This window comes from Eumetopias jubatus, unplaced genomic scaffold, assembly GCF_037043125.1.
Source record: "Eumetopias jubatus isolate StellerSeaLion01/CBP00866 unplaced genomic scaffold, mEumJub1_p1.0 scaffold_6, whole genome shotgun sequence".
NCBI lineage: Eukaryota > Metazoa > Chordata > Mammalia > Carnivora > Otariidae > Eumetopias > Eumetopias jubatus.
Window position 1 is genome coordinate 87,090,020 of NW_028274812.1, and position 19,706 is coordinate 87,109,725.

Below are 19,706 nucleotides of genomic sequence, written 5' to 3' on the forward strand. Positions count from 1 at the left end.
CAAGTAAATAAATGAATGAACAAGAGAGTTTCAGCCAGAAGTGTGATAAGGACAATGTGAGGAAAGAGAGCAATGTGACAGGGGATGCTCAGCCATGCCTCTCAGAAATGAACACATTAGAGCTGACTCCTGAGTCACTAACAGAAGCTAGAAATGTGAGGATCTGTGAAAATCTCTACACAAGAGCCAAGTCCCGAGGTCAAGAAAGTTTTGTGTATTCCAGAAAAGAGAAAAGGCTGGGGCTTGTGAGGATCACAAGAAGGGGCGGCGAGTGGCAGGAGATGGGTTCAATAGTGTGCAGAAGACAAATGCACAGGGCCCTGCAGCTTGTGTGACCAAGTAAGATCAGAAGCTATGAGAGGATTTCAAAGTAGGGACGTGATGTGACAGAATTTCTACTTTAGCACTTAATTTTGCAGTTGTGATTAGAATGCATTGTACAGAAACAAGGATCAGTATTGTAAGATGTTAGGGGACTATATGGTAGCCCAGACAGAGGGGATAGTGGCCTAGATTACAGTATATCCGTCGAGATAGAGAGAAGGGGATGAATTTGTGATATTTTCTAGATGTAGTGCTGATAGGTTGGTAGTGGGATATAGAAAATCAGAGAATCAGGGATGACTTCTAGATCTCTGGCTTACTAAAAGGGTCGACGGTGGACCCTTTTACTGAACTGGGTTAGAGTAGGATTCAAACAGGTCAAGGAGTATATAGCCCTGAAATCAAACTGTCTATTTTGAACATGTTGAATTTATGATGCCATTATCAAAATGCAGGGAGTCCTACATTAAATTAACTTTGTTTGAAACCGTGCCTCCCAAATGTATTTGAAATGTAATCATCCCTCCTTTCTTTTCCCTTTTTCCCCCCTTTTTGGAGCGCTGTTTGGTAAATATTGCATTAAAGTACATAATTTCTTCTATAATATGCAGCTAGGCTAAGATTTAACAGGTTCTTATTAGACTTTTTCAATTTCTCTTCATTTCCATCATAAGCATTTGCAGTTGGATTTTTTTTATAGTGTCATTTTTCAATTTAGAAACTCCAAATGCCTATTAATTTATGAACCATCTTACAAAGGTGACTAAGAATAAAGAATAATAAGGTTGTGTTTTGAAGCCAGGAGAATGCTGAGAGATCAGCCTGTCTTACCATTATGCAATGTGTTTCCTTATACCACAATATCACCCTGGGGACAGTTAAAGTTTCCCTTCAGCAATGTGACACATTACTAGATTTTCTGGACCCAGAATAATTAAAATTGTGAAGGCTAAATTGCTAGATTCCTGGGGTTTACTTAGTTATATGAACTTCCCCCTGCCATATATAGAGAGTTACAATTGTGTTCTCCTGTCTGCCATGTACAGAGGCCAAATTAAATTCTGTGATACATTTTAATGAAAATATCGTGTTTCAGTCAATTTTCACATCTTCACCAATAACTGGTGACAATATAGACTAGGTTGGAGAACAACCACCACAAGATAAAGCCATGAATATTTTGGATAATAAAACTATCATTTTGGCAACTCTTTTGGGTTGGTTATTGCTGATTGATGAAGCTATCTATAGGGAGGAGTTTGGGGAGAATTCTGTCCTATGGTATGAAACTATCTGATTTAGTGATCGCAAATTTGGAAAGCACAGATTTTTATTGAGTTGGGAGTTACTCAGGAACTGGAAAGACCTCTTGACGGTATAACACTGAAATATCAAAAGCCAACCTCTTGCTTTGGGCATATGCTGGAGAGCATAAACCTGGTTCCCATTGGCCATTTTAAAATAACTCACAAAAGGGGAAAAATAAAAATGAAATATAATTTAAAAATTAGAATTAAAAATAGAAGCAAGTTATTAAGGTAAGGCTAAGAAGAATAAAAAATAGTTGGGAAGTAAGTTAAGACAAAATTTGCATAAAAATAATAAAAGAAAGCAAGCCAAGATTAATAAAAATACAGTTTTTTAAAAATTCATAAACACTGGAAGATCACCAGAACAATGGTAAAAATCTGAAATGACACAAAGTGAATACAATTGCTATACGATAGACCAGAAGGTTAAGAAGACAAATTGCAAATTAATTAAAGAACAGGTTAATGAGGTAGCATTTGAGTTTCAAATTATAACATTCTCATGCAGAGACAACCAGAGACTTTTGAACCAAGGTCATGCAAATGTTTAACATCTTCCTGCTCACTGTCCTCACTGAAAGGGTTCCCTGCAGAGAGACTGTGGGCACATCACCCTCTCTTACTTGCTGAGGAATCAAACTTTAGGTCCATAGGAGACTGAAGCCCCTTGCTCTAGATAACAGAGATATTTGGGTCCAGCTTTGTTCCTGATGACCTATCCTTGGGTGATTCTTTTATTTTTTCTCAGGTTTGTAAGAGACTATGAACATACCTGAAAAATACAACCTGGCAGGATCTCTCTATTGAGGTTCTGGATTCACAGGAATGCATTTCTCAAATGCAGGACTAACGAGTGGGACATGGCTTGGCCCCACAGACTGGCATGAGCCCTTATATATGTACTTCTCCCTAGTACAAACTGTGCAGAAGTAATTTGCAGGAGCCAAGGTCAGGCCACCCCCAAATGTGCCACTTTGACATGTCGATTATTTTAAATAGAAGTTACTTAAGAAACAGCCAATGCCAAAAGAATACTATGCCCCTGCCCCTTGTCCCCAGAAAGCAAGAAGCCCATCTCCCAGATGAAAGGTACCCTCTCTGTACTAAGAGGCAAAGGGACATCCTTATCACCAGAGATAGGAACTGTAGAGCCTAGAAGTCTATATAAATAACTCTTGTTACTTTTTTCTAATTTACTACTCTGGCCCAAATTCTGTTCAGAATGCCTTATTAATTGAAGTTCCCCAAATTAAGTTTTCTTTGTTCTGTCATTTCCTCACAGATTTATTGTCTCTGTCTAAAAAGTACAAAAACTGTCTGCCTTGGTCATTTCTTTAGGTCTCAATTTCATTATTGGGCCTCTGTACACACGTAATAAAACTTTGAGTTTTTGATTCTTAAACTAGCTGGGAGTCTTCGAAGCGTAGAAGGGAAATTTAAAGTCCTCCTCTACAAATTTCTTTGAGTCTATGATTAAGGCTGTCTGTAAGAAACAGAGCTCAAAAACTATCCTAATAGCCTGAATTTATTTTACCTATTTCTTCTAAATCCTTTACTTTTATTATTTTTTAAAGATTTTTATTTATTTATTTGTCAGAGAGAGAGAGAGAGAGCACAAGCAGGGGGAGCAGCAGGCAGAGGGAGAAGCAGATTCCTTGATGAGAATGGAGCCCGATGCGGGACTTGATCCCAGGACCCTGGGATCATGACCTGAGCCGAAGGAAGATGCTTAACCAGCTGACCCACCCAGGTGTCCCAGCCAAATCCTTTACTTTTAAAGTAATATTATAAAAATCATGATAAGTATCCTCCACTTTGTTGTTTTTTACTTTTCAAGATTCTTTCACCTAATTTTATTCACGTAACAATTCTCTGAGATAGCAGGGTAATGGATGCTGGCTCCATTTTACAAATGAGAAAATTGAGGCACAGAGAAGATGAATAGGTTGTTTAAGTAAATATTGATAATTAAAGATTGGGACTGAACATTAATTTGTGTCTTCTGATTTCCAGACCACTGTGTTTGCCACTGAATCATTAAATTAAATTCATTTATATTTATTGCAGCCTATAAATGAAAACTAATTTGTCAATAATTCTTTCATTTCTTTTAGTCTTCAATCTGTCACTCAATTACTACTTATCCCTATGCTCTATATTATTTGTACTTTACTACACAAATTGTATCAGAATAAGAACTGTCAAAACTGAAACAAAGAGGCCCAAACTTGAATCATTGGTTCCTTCCATCTTTCAACTAGCAGGGGGAAAAAAAAAAAAATATATATATATATATATATATATATTACTCTAAAGTAACATACTACAAAGAAAATTACTATAAACCTTGAGGCTTTGAATTAAGAATTTAAGATTTACTTTCTCTAAAGAACTTAATTTTGGAAAAGGCTGTATAAATTTTATTTTGGGGATATACATCTATATAATTTTAAGAGAGGACCTACCTAGAAAATGTAAATATTCCTTCATGTCTAACACTTTTCTTTCTCCATTTGAATATTAATAAAAATTGAAAACAAAAATAGGTAAAGTGATTAAATCACCCTAGATGAGAAGTCACCATCAAAGTGACATCCAGGAACTGGTCTGATATAGCTAGACTCGGTGCTATTAGCTGCTTGCTTGGTGCTCACAGCGAGGCTATGCCATCTCCTGTTGGATCTAAGACCATCACAGAGAACATTAACAACAGACAAGGTCACTCTGAGACTGTGATAAAGTGAGATAAAGTGAAAAACGGTCACAGCACAACCCACAAAGTTCCAAACTTTCTCTTCTCTCAGCTAATATGAATGACTGACACTTGTTTACCAATTATAGCAAGTTTTCCCTCCTCCTGGATAATTCATTAAAATACCCAGTCATAGATTTTCTTCCCCCATCTAGATATTCTTAAATCCAGAGCAAAGCTCCACTTCCTAAAACCCTCCTTGAAATCACCCAAAACAAGTCCAAACCCTTAATAAGTCTTTCTAACACCCTCTAACCGAGATGCCCCACAGTTTCCTATGTTAATTTTCCCTCAATGCCAAGAGTAATGAATCCAACTTGCTCAAGGACAAGTGTCATCTTGATGGACTTTGGCTATAGGGTGCTGACATAATTATAATACTGATACTTATACACCATTTGCTGTTTATCAAGTTATCTCCCTTACAGCATCTCACAAGGTCCTCTCACAGTCCTGTGAAGTGGGTATGCTATTGTCCCCATTTTACAGATGAAGAGATTAAGACTCAGAGGAGGAACACACATATTAAAAAGTGATACCTAAATTTAAATAAGTGTTCTCTTGTGGAAGTCCAAGTTTCACTACACCACATAAATGCATCATTAAATATACCCAGAAAATGTCCTGTAATTTTTTGGGGAGATGAGAACTAAAAATTTGGATATGTCCATTAGGAAAATCCATTCAATAATAATGTATTGGATACTGTTAATACAAAGTTGCACAGAGAGATAAACAAGCAATGAAAGAGAATTTCCTCATATATACTAATTAATACTATGTGAATTTGATGTTTGATTAGGGATTGCAGTGAAAATTCAGAGAAAAGAGAAAACATGGACTGCCAGAAATTCTAAGTTTTGTGAGATAAGAAAAACAGACCACAAGGACCATTGGACATACACATACCTACACACACCCTTCCGTAATATCACATTTAATTATTGGTATAGATGAGAAAGGGAGGAAGATGGGGTAACATTATGTTTATAATTAGTGAATGAGTCATAGTGGATCCCTCGTATTGCTCTATATCTCTCGCCCACCTCCCTCCATCAACACTGGTATCGGTTCTTAGACATGATACACATTAGGAACTTGTAACTCATACTAGGAAATACCTTATCTACCCTTTCCTTTCTTTCCTCTCTCCTTATATGGATCCCAGGCAGATAGCTTTCCCTCACTTCAAAAGAAGTGGGAGAAAGTTGGACATGACTAAGGAAAGTACATGATGAAAGTAGGATGTCATCTACTCTTAAGTTGATTTCAAAATTTGCATAAATAAAACATTTCATTATTTGATGTGAACAATACATATCAGTCCTACGTAGCATCCACTTCATTACGGTGGTTATATGTATTTCTTAAAAGTACGATGCTGGATGCCGTTCTGCTGTTCCAATGTGATCCCACACTAAAATATCACCACCCATTACCACAAGGCTCATGGTCAGAGCTTGCAAAGTTGGTGAGTTGAGACCAAGTTCGTTGTCAATTGTTTCTTCTGTTCTCCTTTGGTCTCCACTTGACAATCAGCCTAGCCAAGGGGAACCAAGTGTATAGGTCTTGGCCCGTTTTTTTTCATTACTGATAGACTGCCTATCACATTTTTATACCTTAAGATGATGTCGCCAAGATCGCAGGTTGGATGGCTACAAGAAATGTAGGCTGAAATCACTGAGTTCTCAAATTATCCCCACTCACTGAAATGGAGTGTCTATATGTGTTTATCAGAACTTCATTCAACTTTTTACATGCTTATGTCTAAATCCTCTGAAGAGATTATAAATTTCTTGAGATCAGGGACTATATATTCTTCTCAGTAGTATCTTACATCTTGTCGACACATGATGATGCTTTTATATATAGTGAAGGCACCTGAGTTTAGCTATAAGATGGTTAGTTTTAAGGAGAATTCCAAATGTTTGCACCGAATAAAAATCTTACATATTTCAAAAGCATAACGTCAAAATGTTTGGTAAAGTATAAAATCTTTCTTTATTTTTTTAAATCGTAGCCATTAGAATTCCCTTTGAAATAGTAAGGAAATTGGGATACAACATGGTAAGAGTTTTATATCTTTTGTGATACAACTAAATTCAAGAATGGAAATAATAGTCAGAAGCAACATATAATTAAGTACCCAATATATATCCATAATGCTCACCCAAGACAGAATATGAGCTAGGCCAGTTTTACAAATAATATAAGCATAAATTTCCAAAATTAAAGAAAGACCTACACAAAACAAAGACCTAAGTTTAACGGTCTTAGAATGATTCCAATGACAGTGTAATACTGTAAAACACAACTAGCTTGAAAACACATGTGGTTACTACTTCAGTGATAAAACAACAATTATATCAACTTAGAAAAAGGAGTTTTCTTATCTGAATTCTAACAACTTCGCATCCCTATCTCTTGATTCCCAAGCATTTTACTCCTAGAAAGTTCATGGAAAGTAGACTACGAGAAACATGGTTGATAACATTTTAACTGATCAGTGCCATTCTTATCTTTATACCAATGGGGATTATCTGAGGTAAAACAAGTAATAAAAACTAACATATTAAAAGAGATTCTATAGTTAGCTATTATTTTTTTCCTTTCCCCACATTATCTATTTTTTCACATTCCACAGACAAATAAGAATGAACTATATTTGACTCTCTGTAAATGTCACAGCTCAGCAGTTAAAAAAACTCGAAAATTTGTATAAGCTTGCCCAAATCTTTGTAAAAAAGACAGGACATTAATATATTTATGTGTGTGTGTCTAGGTGCTTGTCTGTATGTTTATAGAGAGATAGAAATAACAGAACATAATTGACTTCATAAATAGATTTTCTGGGAGTGATTTGCAAATAAGGAATCATAATTTTGCCTCCCTAATATTCAAATTACATGAATATTGAATTATACAAGTTATTCATAATTCATAGAATTTATAAAATTCTAGGAGTAAATATAACTACTACATCTTTAAAAGTATATTCCTGATATAGGAACCTAGTAGTCTTTCTCCAAAGTAAAAGGAAACAAGCTCAGGCGCCTGGGTGGCTCAGTTGGTTAAGCGACTGCCTTCGGCTCAGGTCATGATCCTGGAGTCCCGGGATCGAGTCCCACATCGGGCTCCCTGCTCGGCAGGGAGTCTGCTTCTCCCTCTGACCCTCCTCCCTCTCGTGCTCTCTATCTCTCATTCTCTCTCTCTCAAATAGATAAATAAAATCTTAAAAAAAAAAAGGAAACAAGCTCATGAGATGACTTTGCTTATCTACATTTTGGGGGATTTTCACAGTCTCAAGATGTTTTAGATACTTAAAATTTCCAGAGAAACTGAATCATTGCTTCATGACATAAGATATTACCTTGGGGAATTGAGAGTACAAATGGGACTGAATGTGAGCTGGATAACATGTTTGGAGCACATTGCCAGGATCTCAGCTATGTTGCTTGCATGCAGAATGGGCCAGTGAAAACGTCTCCCAAGGAGTAGATCAATGGTTATTTATATTGGTCTTTGCCATTCTAGCCTTTGCCATTTCCCACTCATGTCTATCCCTACCTCTAGAATGTGCCTTGGCTAGTTCCTGGGCGATTCTATCATTTCTATGTGTGTATTTTCCTCTCATAAGTTGCAAGCCCCTTGAATAAGATCAGTCTTTTTCATTTCTTAGGTATTTGTTTTATGTTTGAATGTTTTAACAACCTAAATAACAGCATTATAAAGACTTCTCTCTGTAATAATGTGTGAAGTTATCAAGTTCAGGTAAAATAGCATTGAAACATTTTAAAGGAAACTAAAATTTAGGATTACAAAGATACTCTACGAACAGACTATATATTCTTCATAATCATGTGAAGTTATATGTCATTTATGAGCTAACCATCTTACGCATCTAAGAGTGAATCTATAAAGTCTGTAATCCTTACAAATATCTATCATTTCCATACATGATCAGTGGTGAATCCCTACTCCTTAACTGAATGAGTGTGAGACAATGACATCAGAAGAACTGACTCTAAAACAGTTTCTCTAGTTAGAGTATCAAGGCAATAGTCAATCTTAAATCTTCAGGGCTCCTTATAATTCTTCCAGGAGGGAAAACTGAGTATAGATAAAATCTTAGTGCAAAGAATTAATAGACATATTTATAGAAACCAAAGAAAGGTGAGCTTTGGTATTCACTCAAGGAAATATCATAAACCATTGCATATGATAGAATCAAGGAAAGTACCCAGTTTTAAGCAAGAAATAGTAACCAAAGGACACATTTTCCAGTGTGACTGAATAAAGGTTGTACTCGTAATATTTCCTACGTATACCAGGGACCACATATTAAGGACACAAATACAAAGTTCACCAAATGCAGAATATGCTCACCTGGGCACAGAGCAATATTACAAGGCTTATGATGTGTTTCAGGTCCTTCACATGGCCTTCCTCCATACTGAGGAGGTGTGCATGACCTTGTTCTTGTTCTTTGGCCTCGACCACATGTAAATGAACATAAACTCCATGGTGACCACTCCTCCCAAACTCCATGTACTGTAATAAAGCAAAGAAGCTTCAACAACAAAAGCAGAGAGGTAAAGTCAAAGATTTTTTTTCTCAATTATAAAGAAAAAAAAATCATCAAATAGACAGTATGAAGATATTTTAAAAGCTCAGTTAACATTCTTATTTGTCAAAAAATTTTAAAGGTTAATTTGAAAATTTATTAAAATGACACAAAATGACGTGTACTTTTTTTCTATATTCGAACAGTTATTTGTCATAAACTTTAAATGTTTTCTTTTTTAATGGAAATGCACCTCTCTTGCTCACAGTAAAATAGTCATGATTTATTTTTAAATAAAAATAATATAAACTTAAAAGGTAGTATAGAAAACTAAATTTCTTATAACAGATTTGATCTTCTGGAGTGAAATCTGCATTTAAATATATAAGGGCCAACATAATTCTTAAAATTTCGGGACTAATGACTTTGATGTCAAAAAATAAAAAAAAAATCTGAAAGTTAATGGTCCATATTTTAAATAGCTTATTAACTTCACATTTTAGAAAATAAATATATTTTTGCCATTTAAAAAATATGGGTGTTCAAAGTCACTGTCTTTGAATAAGATGGAAATTTCAAAAACTCTATCTACTTGCATAAAATTCTCTTCTTTGCCCTCTTTTAAAATGAGTGGCAAATATGAAGATTTCTTTCTTCTTGCAATAACTTGATGCACTGGAAATCCTCCTAATAAATAAATGTTTCTAGAGAAAGCAAATGATCTAATTAGGATTACTCCTAACATAAGTATATATATGCCAATACTTCAATTATGCCATTACGATGGATTCAAACTAATCAGAAGTATTAACATAATTTGTGTTCCTCTATAAAAGCCACTGGGAATACATATTGACATCTTTTGCATAAAGCCCATTAGAGTTCAAAGTTTAGATCCCTTCTTTGCCACAATTAATCACCAATCTCATCCCAATTTTTAATATTTGGGAGAGTAAGGAATAGCACTTCGTGGATAATACAAATAAAAAGAAGCTGGGCAAAATGTGCTCTTCAGCTCAAAAGCTCCCGTTTTGATGTTGAACCTCTGGTCTTAGTATGCTCTTAGAGGTTCATGAGCAGAAGTCTGATGGGACACCCACTAGAATGAGGAGGGGGGAGTAGAAATTTAGAATGGATGATGAAAAAGATTTCACTTTCTCCTCAACATCGGTAGGGGTAAGCAGAATCCATATTAAGTGTCAGAGGAGTTATGCGAGTAAATACAGCATATCTAGAATGTTTTGCATGTATATGCAAACCAAGTTGTTTCTTTAAAAACACGTATATGATACCGTAATTATGAGACACCCCATTTTCTTCTATTTATGCTATTGAGTTGCCCCAACTGGTTGTGAAAATTTATTGAAATACTGAAAAAGTTAGCCAAATTTGTGTAATACTCAGTGAAAAAATCTTCAAGTTTCTGAGAAAGTTGCTGGAAAATATATTTTTAAAATATTACATAGAAAAAAAGTAAGACAGTGAAAGAAATTAATATGTTTATATTTTTCTCATTTAAGTTTGGAAAACCAAAGTCACTTTGTATCTATTGACATCAGATTAAATAATGAGTTTGTATTTAACTCTAAGGAAAAAAAAATACACACATACCTATATTTACATATAGGTATATATGATCAAAGATAGCAAAATATTTTTAAAATATTATATATGAATGTATTTTGTCATATAAAACACATATCTTTAATTAATTTTTGCATTTAATTTTAATTACCAAGATTTCTCCATTTAAAAACAAACTTTTCTTCCCCTGTTGTCTATAGAAATTGTTAAAAGACCATATTGCATTCATATGGCTGGTTCTGTTAATTTTCTCCTCAATCAAATCATGCTGCTCTGTATTCTTTGAACAAAGCCTGAAAAAAGGCTGCTAAATTGGCATATTTTTCTCTATTAATCTCAAAGAAGTGTTGATTAATCTTGACAGTTTGGTTAAATCATGAAGCTGGAGTCCTCTGAAAAGTATGTTACTCCCTACTTTTTAACACTATTGTTCCATGATGAAATTTCATGCCTCCTCCACATCATTTAAAAAAAAACAACTTTTTTTGAAAAAGAAACTAAATTATTAATTATATTTTATTTTAGATATTATTGAATTAGTTGGAAACTATAACACATATCTTATAATTTTATAGATGTATTCATAAGATTTATGTTAAAGAATAAAGATATTTTTACTTTAGCGGCAAATTGTTATATAAATTCTTTTACCTTTCAGTAAAGTATGAAAATCTGTAAATAATCTAGTTCATTTGGAAAATGTGCCTAATAAAACCAAAAAAAACAGATAAAATTAATCCATTTTTACAGTTTTCTTCTTTACTTAGACACTAGCTATAGTGTCACATCCCTACTCTGTGCTATCTAAAGATGAAATGAGGAATACACAATATAAAAATTATGTTACTACCAGATTTTGAAATAAGCATACAAATTACCTTATAATTTACATTGGGATGTATAAAATAACTCCTTTAAGTGAAAGGTTTTTTTCTTAAGAAATGTATAAATGTGGATACTGTGACATTTATTAAAAAAAAAATTGAAACCATTCCTTAGCCCACATCAACTTCTAAAGGATTAAAAGACATATAGAGTAGGGGTGCCTGGGTGGCTCAGTCGTTAAGCGTCTGCCAGGGTCCTGGGATCGAGCCCCGCATCGGGCTCCCTGCTCTGCGGGAAGCCTGCTTCTCCCTCTCCCCCTTCCCCTGCTTGTGTTCCTTCTCTCGCTTTGTCTCTCTCTGTCAAATAAATAGGTAAAATCTTTAAAAAAAAAAAGAAGAAGACATATAGAGTAGACCAGTGGTTCTCAACCAGGGGCAATTTTGCCCCCCAGAAGACATTTGGCAATGTCCAGAGAAATTTTTGATTTTCACAGCTCAGGGGAAGGAGGGATGGTACTGGCATCCAAGAATGCTCAGGCCAGCCTCCCACAACAAAGACTTATCCATGTCAAAATGTCAATAGTACTGAGGTTGAGAAACCCTGGAAGAGATCATAAAACTGTAAGTCAGAAACCAGGACAGCAAATACACAATTTAATGTACCTCTCTACTTTCTCAGTTTACTTGCTATTTAACCCTATCATTTTCTGCTCTGAGTAATAAGAATTTTTGAAGAGACTATAATATTAAAGCAACAATTTGCAAAAGGCTGGATGTCTTAGGATCCATATTAGAAGTAACACATTATTATGCAATTTAATTAAGAAAACCTTTCTTTTGAAATTAGAATAATATGGGTGAAAGGCAACTAATTTATAACAATACTGACTAGGCTTTACTAGGGCAAATAAATATAAGCTCAAATTCTATCATTCCATATATTTTATGGAAAGTGGCTTTGACATTCATTTTGTCCTTGTGTCATTTTTATTAATTAAATGCCAAACACACTTGAATATCCACAGTGTGACAACTAGATTATTGATTTCTGAGCTAATTTTCTTCTTGGGAATTTAAAGTATTATTTTAGACAGGTATTTACACTGTTTAGGTACTGTTTAAGTTTTTTAATTAACTTTTGGTTACTGTTTTCATGATATATTATATCACAAAAAGTACATATTTATCAGCATGGCAAGTAACCGAACAAAATATTGAACACAAAATATTTCATGACGAATACAATAACCATCTAAAAGGTATCCCAACTTCCTATAGTGAAATACTTATTCTATATTTCTAAAATAACAAAGTTGCTAAATTAGTGTTCGGTTTTAGAAAATTAAAAAGAAATCAACAAAACCCTCCATTCTCTTGAATTCAACATCTGAACTATAACAATGATTAAAAGACACATTTTTCTTATCGTCAGTACTATTTAACCAGATTTAGAAAGACAAACCTATAGTATACGAAGGTCAAGAGGAACTCATGATTAGTGTGTATTTCTTCAGTAGGTATAATGGTAGGAGGTTTAAGAAATTGAAGAAAAACTTTACAATCAGAATATTATTCAGCTTTCTAAACGTCAGACACAGAGTGAAAGGGAGAGCACTCTGGTCCCATTACAGATGCTCTCCTTGCCCAGTGAAGGGATTACTCAGCAGTCTCTGGCAGAAAGATGGAGGTTTCCATATGTCAACCATACGAATGTGCGTAACGAGTAGCCGGAATGTAAGGACTGAACAGAGGATTGCAGAGAACACTTCCGCACCCTCTCAGACTTCCACTTGAGGATCCATTTGCCATTAGATTCTACCCATGTATGTTGAAGGGAACTTGATTTTTCAGAAGGATGCTGACAAGATAAATATTTCAAGCACAGCTTACTTCTCTATTGACACTTTTCTCATTGCCCCGGATAGGAAGCTTGATATTGTAACCAAGGGCCAGCTTTAAATATGAGACAATGTACTCCCCTCACACCCAGCTGGAAATCCACAACCATTTACTCATGAGGTAATTTTAGCTACAAAATTTAGAAATTTGGTAATTCAGAAAACTTTCAGCTCATTTTCTCTTGCCTAACAGACCTAGAGTCGGCTTGCTCTCTAACTGCTGGTTTTGTCATCTTTTTCCATTGTCCTCCCCTTCCAAGACCTCTGTAAACACTCTTTCCCTCTGATTTTTTTTTCACTTCATGTTCCTTCTCATCTAGTTTAATTCTCACTGACTCACACTGACTTGATTTTTCTTGCTTTCAGTGGAAATAATTGCTGCTTCCTGCTAATTCCATCTTCCCTTCCTCATACTTTTCTGTCCTGTTTAGCTTTTACTTCTACCTTAATCTGCTGCTCTGCATCTCCCAATTCCATTATAAAGGGATTTCCCATCTCACGCATCAGCTCTCCGCCACATTCTGCCCACCACTTCCTTTCCCTTTTGTTACTTCCAGATTGTCTTTTCTTTTATTGTGATAAAAAATATATAACAGAAAACTTATCATCTAGACTATTTTAAGTGTACAACTCAGTAGTGTTAAATATATTCCCATTGTTGTAAAACAGGTCTCCAGAGTTTATTCATTTTGCAAATCAAAACCCTGTACCCATTAAGCAACAACTCCTCCACACTGTCTTTTAATGGGTTGCCCTTGCTCATTCTGCTGGGAAATTGGGATTATCCCTGCCCTTCCCCCATGCCACCCACTCTCTACTCTTACTTTTAGCAATTGCAAAATCAGCCATCTCTGGAAATGGAAGTCATCAGAAAACTTTTATGCACAATTTAGCAGATGAAAAGCTGCTGCAGTGCCAATCCCTCTCCTTATGCCTGCCCCCTTCTGGAGGCCCCTGGTGGATGCAAGTCCAGTGTCAACGGCAATGGCCACTAAGTTTGTATCACCCATCCACCAAATAGTTGAACAAAAATATAAACCTGGAGATACACAATATCATATGCTTTGGACTTCTTGAAAGAAAGCCCGAATTCCTTTTAGTACTCATTTTTACATAAAAATCAGTAATTTAAGGAGAAATGCCTGTAATATGCATGCAGGCCTCCAATGAGAACAAAATGTTGATGACAGCCGGAAAATCTCACCCTACCCAGGCAAGACACTGTGCTGTGCTCCATTTAACATTGAAGATTTTTTCCCCATTAATGACTTTAAATGACTTTACAATGCACTGGGTGGCTCGGATGAGGAGAGTCACTTGAATGAAATAAATTAACAGAATGTCCTTTGGTCAGGGGAACTATTCTCTTTGATAGAGCCAAGTAAGTAAAACAACTGACTGCTTTAAAGACTGCATCAACCGCTGCCTTAAACAATGGGTACAGATCACATTTCCAGTATGCCTGCAAGTTTACGTTTCCTCAAACACTCAGCTGGACATTTTTGCCACCTGAAATAAGGAAAGCTATTATAATCATAAATATTATTAGAAGCAGATACAGAAATTTCTCAAGAAAATTCATTAGGGGAGTCACTTATGTAATTTCCTGACTGCTCTGAGAGCAGAAATCATCACATATATGGCAAAATTTCACCGTTGAAAACAAGTTAAACTTATCCACTTTAATTAAAATGTCTATACCCATTTCATATGAAAATAACAAATCTTTCCAAATGCGTAGCATGACACAATTCAATAACATCCACAGTTGTAGTTGCTGCTAACACTACCTGGACAGAGGGCAGTGTTATTGCAAACCCTTGATTCTCTTAATGGGCCGCTGCAGTGTGTCCCGTAAGGTGATACACAAGTTCTGGTTCGCACCTGCGACCCTTGACCACAAGTAACTGAGCACGTGCTCCACTGGGACCACTCTTCCACACCAGATTCACCTGTGTGCAAGACAACAAATAAACATGAAATACTGCTTTGAATATTCATCTATTCAGCATCATACCAAACTGACATTATGATATGCAAGAATAATTTATAAATGTAAAAATATGACATTACATCAAAAGGCACAAGAAAACATTTCAGAGAAAAATACATTTAAAGGGAGATACATATGACACTGGTGCGAGGTCCAAGTTGGTTATAACTTTGTTAGCAAAACTACTCTTCACAAAGACACTACTGTAGACACTATGAAGGGACCAGTCAGCATTTATCAACAACAATGATTGCTGAAGGGATTCTCCTCAAGCCAATCTAAGGCTTTGTCCTTTGGATGGGAGAGGAAGCAAAATGTATTGCTAAACTTACTCTGGCCTTGGTGAGCAGGAATATATTGATGGATTCTTCCCTAATCCTTTATTGTGTAGCCTCCTTTCTCATGCTGGATGAGGTGGAGCCCTGGGAGTTTGGGCGTATCTAATTTTTATAGTGTTAAACACTGTCACTTATTTATAATTTACTCCCAGTACAGTTCTTACTTTGTCATCCTATGACAGCTATTTATTTTGTGATAATTTGTTTAAAAACCCGTTCAGAATCTTCTTCATGATCTAGAAGAGTGAGTTTTACTCAAAATGAAGGAAAATTTCTCTATGATTTCTGTTAATTTATTCAAAATAAGGCCCTAAAAAGCCAAGGAATATCTGAATTCCATTAATTGTCTCAGAATAAGCATCACACTAAAATTACATCTGGTTTCTATTATTATCTAGATCATGTCCCAAAAAGACTTAAAGTCAAGAATTTCTAAGACCATCACAATGGACTTCTGATCCTATTCTGACATCGTGTTCAGGATGGATTCTTAAAACTGATTTGAAAACTTGCAGCTGCTTTTCCCTAAATACAAAATTGGGGCATTTACCTGCTGGCAGGAAGAACTTAAGTTAGTTATTTGGTTGTGGGAAAGGTTTGCAGGTGAAGTGTTTCTGAATACTTTGCATCACTGATTATATAAACCAAGGAACAATTTATATTATATAAGTTCTGTTTAGAATTTGCCTTTGAAACAGAATTCAAAAAAAAAAAAAAGAATATGATGATCTATTTGCCCATTTTTTTTTTTTTTCTTTTGAAAGGTTAGTAAATGACTTAGACATTACTTGCAGGGTTACTCAAGACAGCTGGTCCATAGGCTGGTACTCCAGGACAGAAGGAGGTTGAACCAGAATGTAACTAAAATTGCTGATTTCTTCACTGAGAATTTTTTTCCAAACAAACAAACAAAAAAGTTAGCTGAAATAAAACATGTGCTTGATAAAGTAGTTGAATTTACATTCTGGTATAAGCTTCTTATCTCCTCAGGGGCCCATAAAAACTAGTTCACAGATAAGCATAGGTCCGCCAACCACAATTTGGGTTGCACCATTATAAGGATCTGCTCTTATATTAGGCTGCATTATGCACCCAGAGGCATAGATTATAAGGCATTTATGACTAGATATATATCATAAAGGCACAGACAGTAGTTACTGGGATGATGTATTACATTAAATAGGACTTTTGTTCAGTGTTGGATCAGTGTTTGTCCTGGAAGTCCTCTATAGATTTCCCTTGATTATTTTAGTCTTTTTTGCCTTCACCAATTTATATTTAAGTACTTCATAAAAATGTTATTGGATGGCCATTTGAATAACATTTAAAGGCAGGCCGCATATTTTGTTCTTTTATATTAAAGAATACTCTAAAAATTAAAAATCATTATTCTAGAACCCAATAATATGGCAATGGTCAAAAAAAATATCCACACATGTATGTATATATGAACATATACATTTAGGGATGAAGAATTTAAGCGTAAAGTTAGGAAAAATATAATGCAAAGCTTTTTCTTGTGATATTTCAACCCTTGTGATGAGAGTAAGTGAAGTAGAAATATTATGGTTGTATGTTATTAATTAAGAGCTGGAAAATCTTGAACAATGTAAATTCTATAAAAATGACAAAGGTTATGCATAAAAGTGTTATATTTTTCCACAAAAGCAGTCCTCTTACCTTTGCATTGTTATGATGGCATTAAAAATGTTTTTATTAAATTGAGCAATGAATCAGGATCAAGATCTATTTTTAAATGTATTTCTGCACAAATATTTAAAAATCTGGGTTAATTCTGAATGTATACTGTAATGATGTTCAACAGGCTAAGCAGTGATGTGTAGATCCTAAGAGATTGGTAATTAGTGCTCAGAATTGGCCTTCTTCACTGGCTCAAATTTATGGTTCATTTTGTTGATCAAAAACAAAATAAATAAATGAGTAAAATACATATTGGCTTTCACATTATGAATCAAATTTTGCCGCTCAAATACCAGCCTACGTACCAAAAAGACCTTATTATACCTCAAATGGTATAGTTTCAGGTAACATTTGCACTAATAATGATTTCCATGCTGCCACTTCATTCTGAAAAGCGTGAAGACTATTCTGGTCCATCACTTTGGGTGACTGTGAGAAATAGCTCATATACTTTATAAGAAAGAGATGTATATTTTTAAAAACTCACTGACATTAGAATAGTTAAGTACAATACAAAGTATACTATTTTTAATATGTGTGTCTTTGGAAATAGCACAAACTACTCTCATTCCTAAACTTGTAACAGAGAAGGCACATGAAACACGGCATAGAACACTTCAGTATCTGAGGCACTTTTAAGACTATTTATCCTGACATGAAACATGAAAGGGGATTGGAAAAGCACTGTAATTAAAGTCAGAGGACCTGTGTTTGATGCGAAGCTACCGAATATTAGTTCTGTGACCTTGAGAAAGTCACTTTATTTCTCGGAACCTCTCAATAAAATGGGTAATACATCTACCTCAAAATGCACGTGTGAGGATTAAATGAGATAATGTATAAGAGTGCATTTTAAATTGTAAAAAATATTAATATAAATTTTTGCTAGCATGTTAAAATCATTAAATTAGAAACATATTTTTATATTTCTGTTTTAGATAGGATAACATGCTATCCTTTATTAATATAGGCTATTTTCCCCACTGGAATACAGGACCACTTTTCTAAACACGTTTATAAGACCATTTGATGACTATGATGTTAAAAAGCACCAGTAAGTGCAATTAAATTGTCTTAAGCCATTTTTTGGCATTTACTTTGGATGTCTATATTAACTATCTGTATCTTACCACTTCATTTCATTTCTCTTTACCATAAATATAAATTGTGTCCTAGGCTATTGGAACACTATTTATACTTAAACTAGCTTATCTCAATTATTGGACTGACCAAAATGATTAAGTTATTTTGATAAAGTAACATTATTTTACCAAACGTTACTCTTTTAAAAACAATTTCCACTCATGTTATTACTTTATAGAAAGCTTGCTTTTCAGATAGAGGGTTTACTGATCATATTGGTTGAAGAGGCCAGCTTATTTATTTTGAGAAGTAATTCTTAATTATACAGGCTTATAGGTTTTGCTTTGTTTTCCCTCATGACTAATATAAAACACATATTATAATGTCTTCCATCATTCAATTTTACCTCCATTGCATTTTTCTTCATTCTCAAATTAATGTTAGCAAATGTTTATCATTGTTTATATGTAACACCAATTTCCTGATTTGAAAGACCAATAGAAAAGTTTAATAAGTAAACCTTAGCTTTTCTAGGTTTTGTTACTTAGTTGCACTTATTGAGACTAACTACCTTAACACCTAAAGAAAGTATATCTCAGAAAATACTGAAGGGAAAAAAAACAGCCCCTCTTTTTAACTTTATAACTGCCTGGTGCCAAATTACATATTTTAAAAACTACTTAAAATAATGCAGTTTCCCAGTCTTTTATCAGTATTGTAGTAATTTAAATTTAAAATAAGTATTATATGTTTTTATATTTACCTAAACTATTTTTGCTTTAAAATAAAATAATAAATATTTATTTGCATCAATTCAAGCATCCAACTAATATTTTCTGAACTTTAATTTTTCATTGCCTTTTCTGAGTTATTAACAATATAAAGAAATGGTTTTAATGCTCCTCATGGATCTATTTCATAACTGTTTCATCTACTTTACCAAATCATGTGTTATTATATTTTAGGTACAAAACAATGCTTGAAAAAGAACCAGTAAATGAAAACAGAAATTAGTAACTTATTACTAAGAAAACATGTTCCTTGTGATTTGAATTTGCAAAAAAGGTTTTGGCTGAGAACTGAATTCTCTTGGTTTATGTCACAGGCAAATACAAAAACCGAATTTATATAAAATCTCCTGGCCAAATTGCATAATATTTATGCATCAACTAATTTTACCACATAATTGGGAATTTAAAACTATGGCTCACCATTTCACTCCCAAGTGACCCCACTTTTAAGAAATTTCAGCAAGCCAATGACTGCCACCTCTTGTGCAAAAAGGAAGAATATTTCTGATCTCACAGAAGTGCCCCTGTCAGATGGCACTGGAAG

The 19,706-nt window shown here is 34.5% G+C and overlaps 1 protein-coding gene across 2 annotated transcripts in view; it reads right to left on the bottom strand.

Moving 5' to 3' along the window:
- ADGRB3 (adhesion G protein-coupled receptor B3) overlaps positions 1–19,706 on the bottom strand; it is a 723,536-nt gene that overhangs the window by 426,865 nt on the left and 276,965 nt on the right. For both annotated transcript variants that reach the window (XM_028097735.2, XM_088024325.1), the window contains exons 3-4: positions 15,047–15,208; positions 8,773–8,937 (exon numbers count right to left, since the gene is read on the bottom strand). In XM_028097735.2, coding sequence (XP_027953536.1) covers positions 8,773–8,937; positions 15,047–15,208 — 327 coding nt within the window. The remainder of the gene's footprint in view (positions 1–8,772; positions 8,938–15,046; positions 15,209–19,706) is intronic.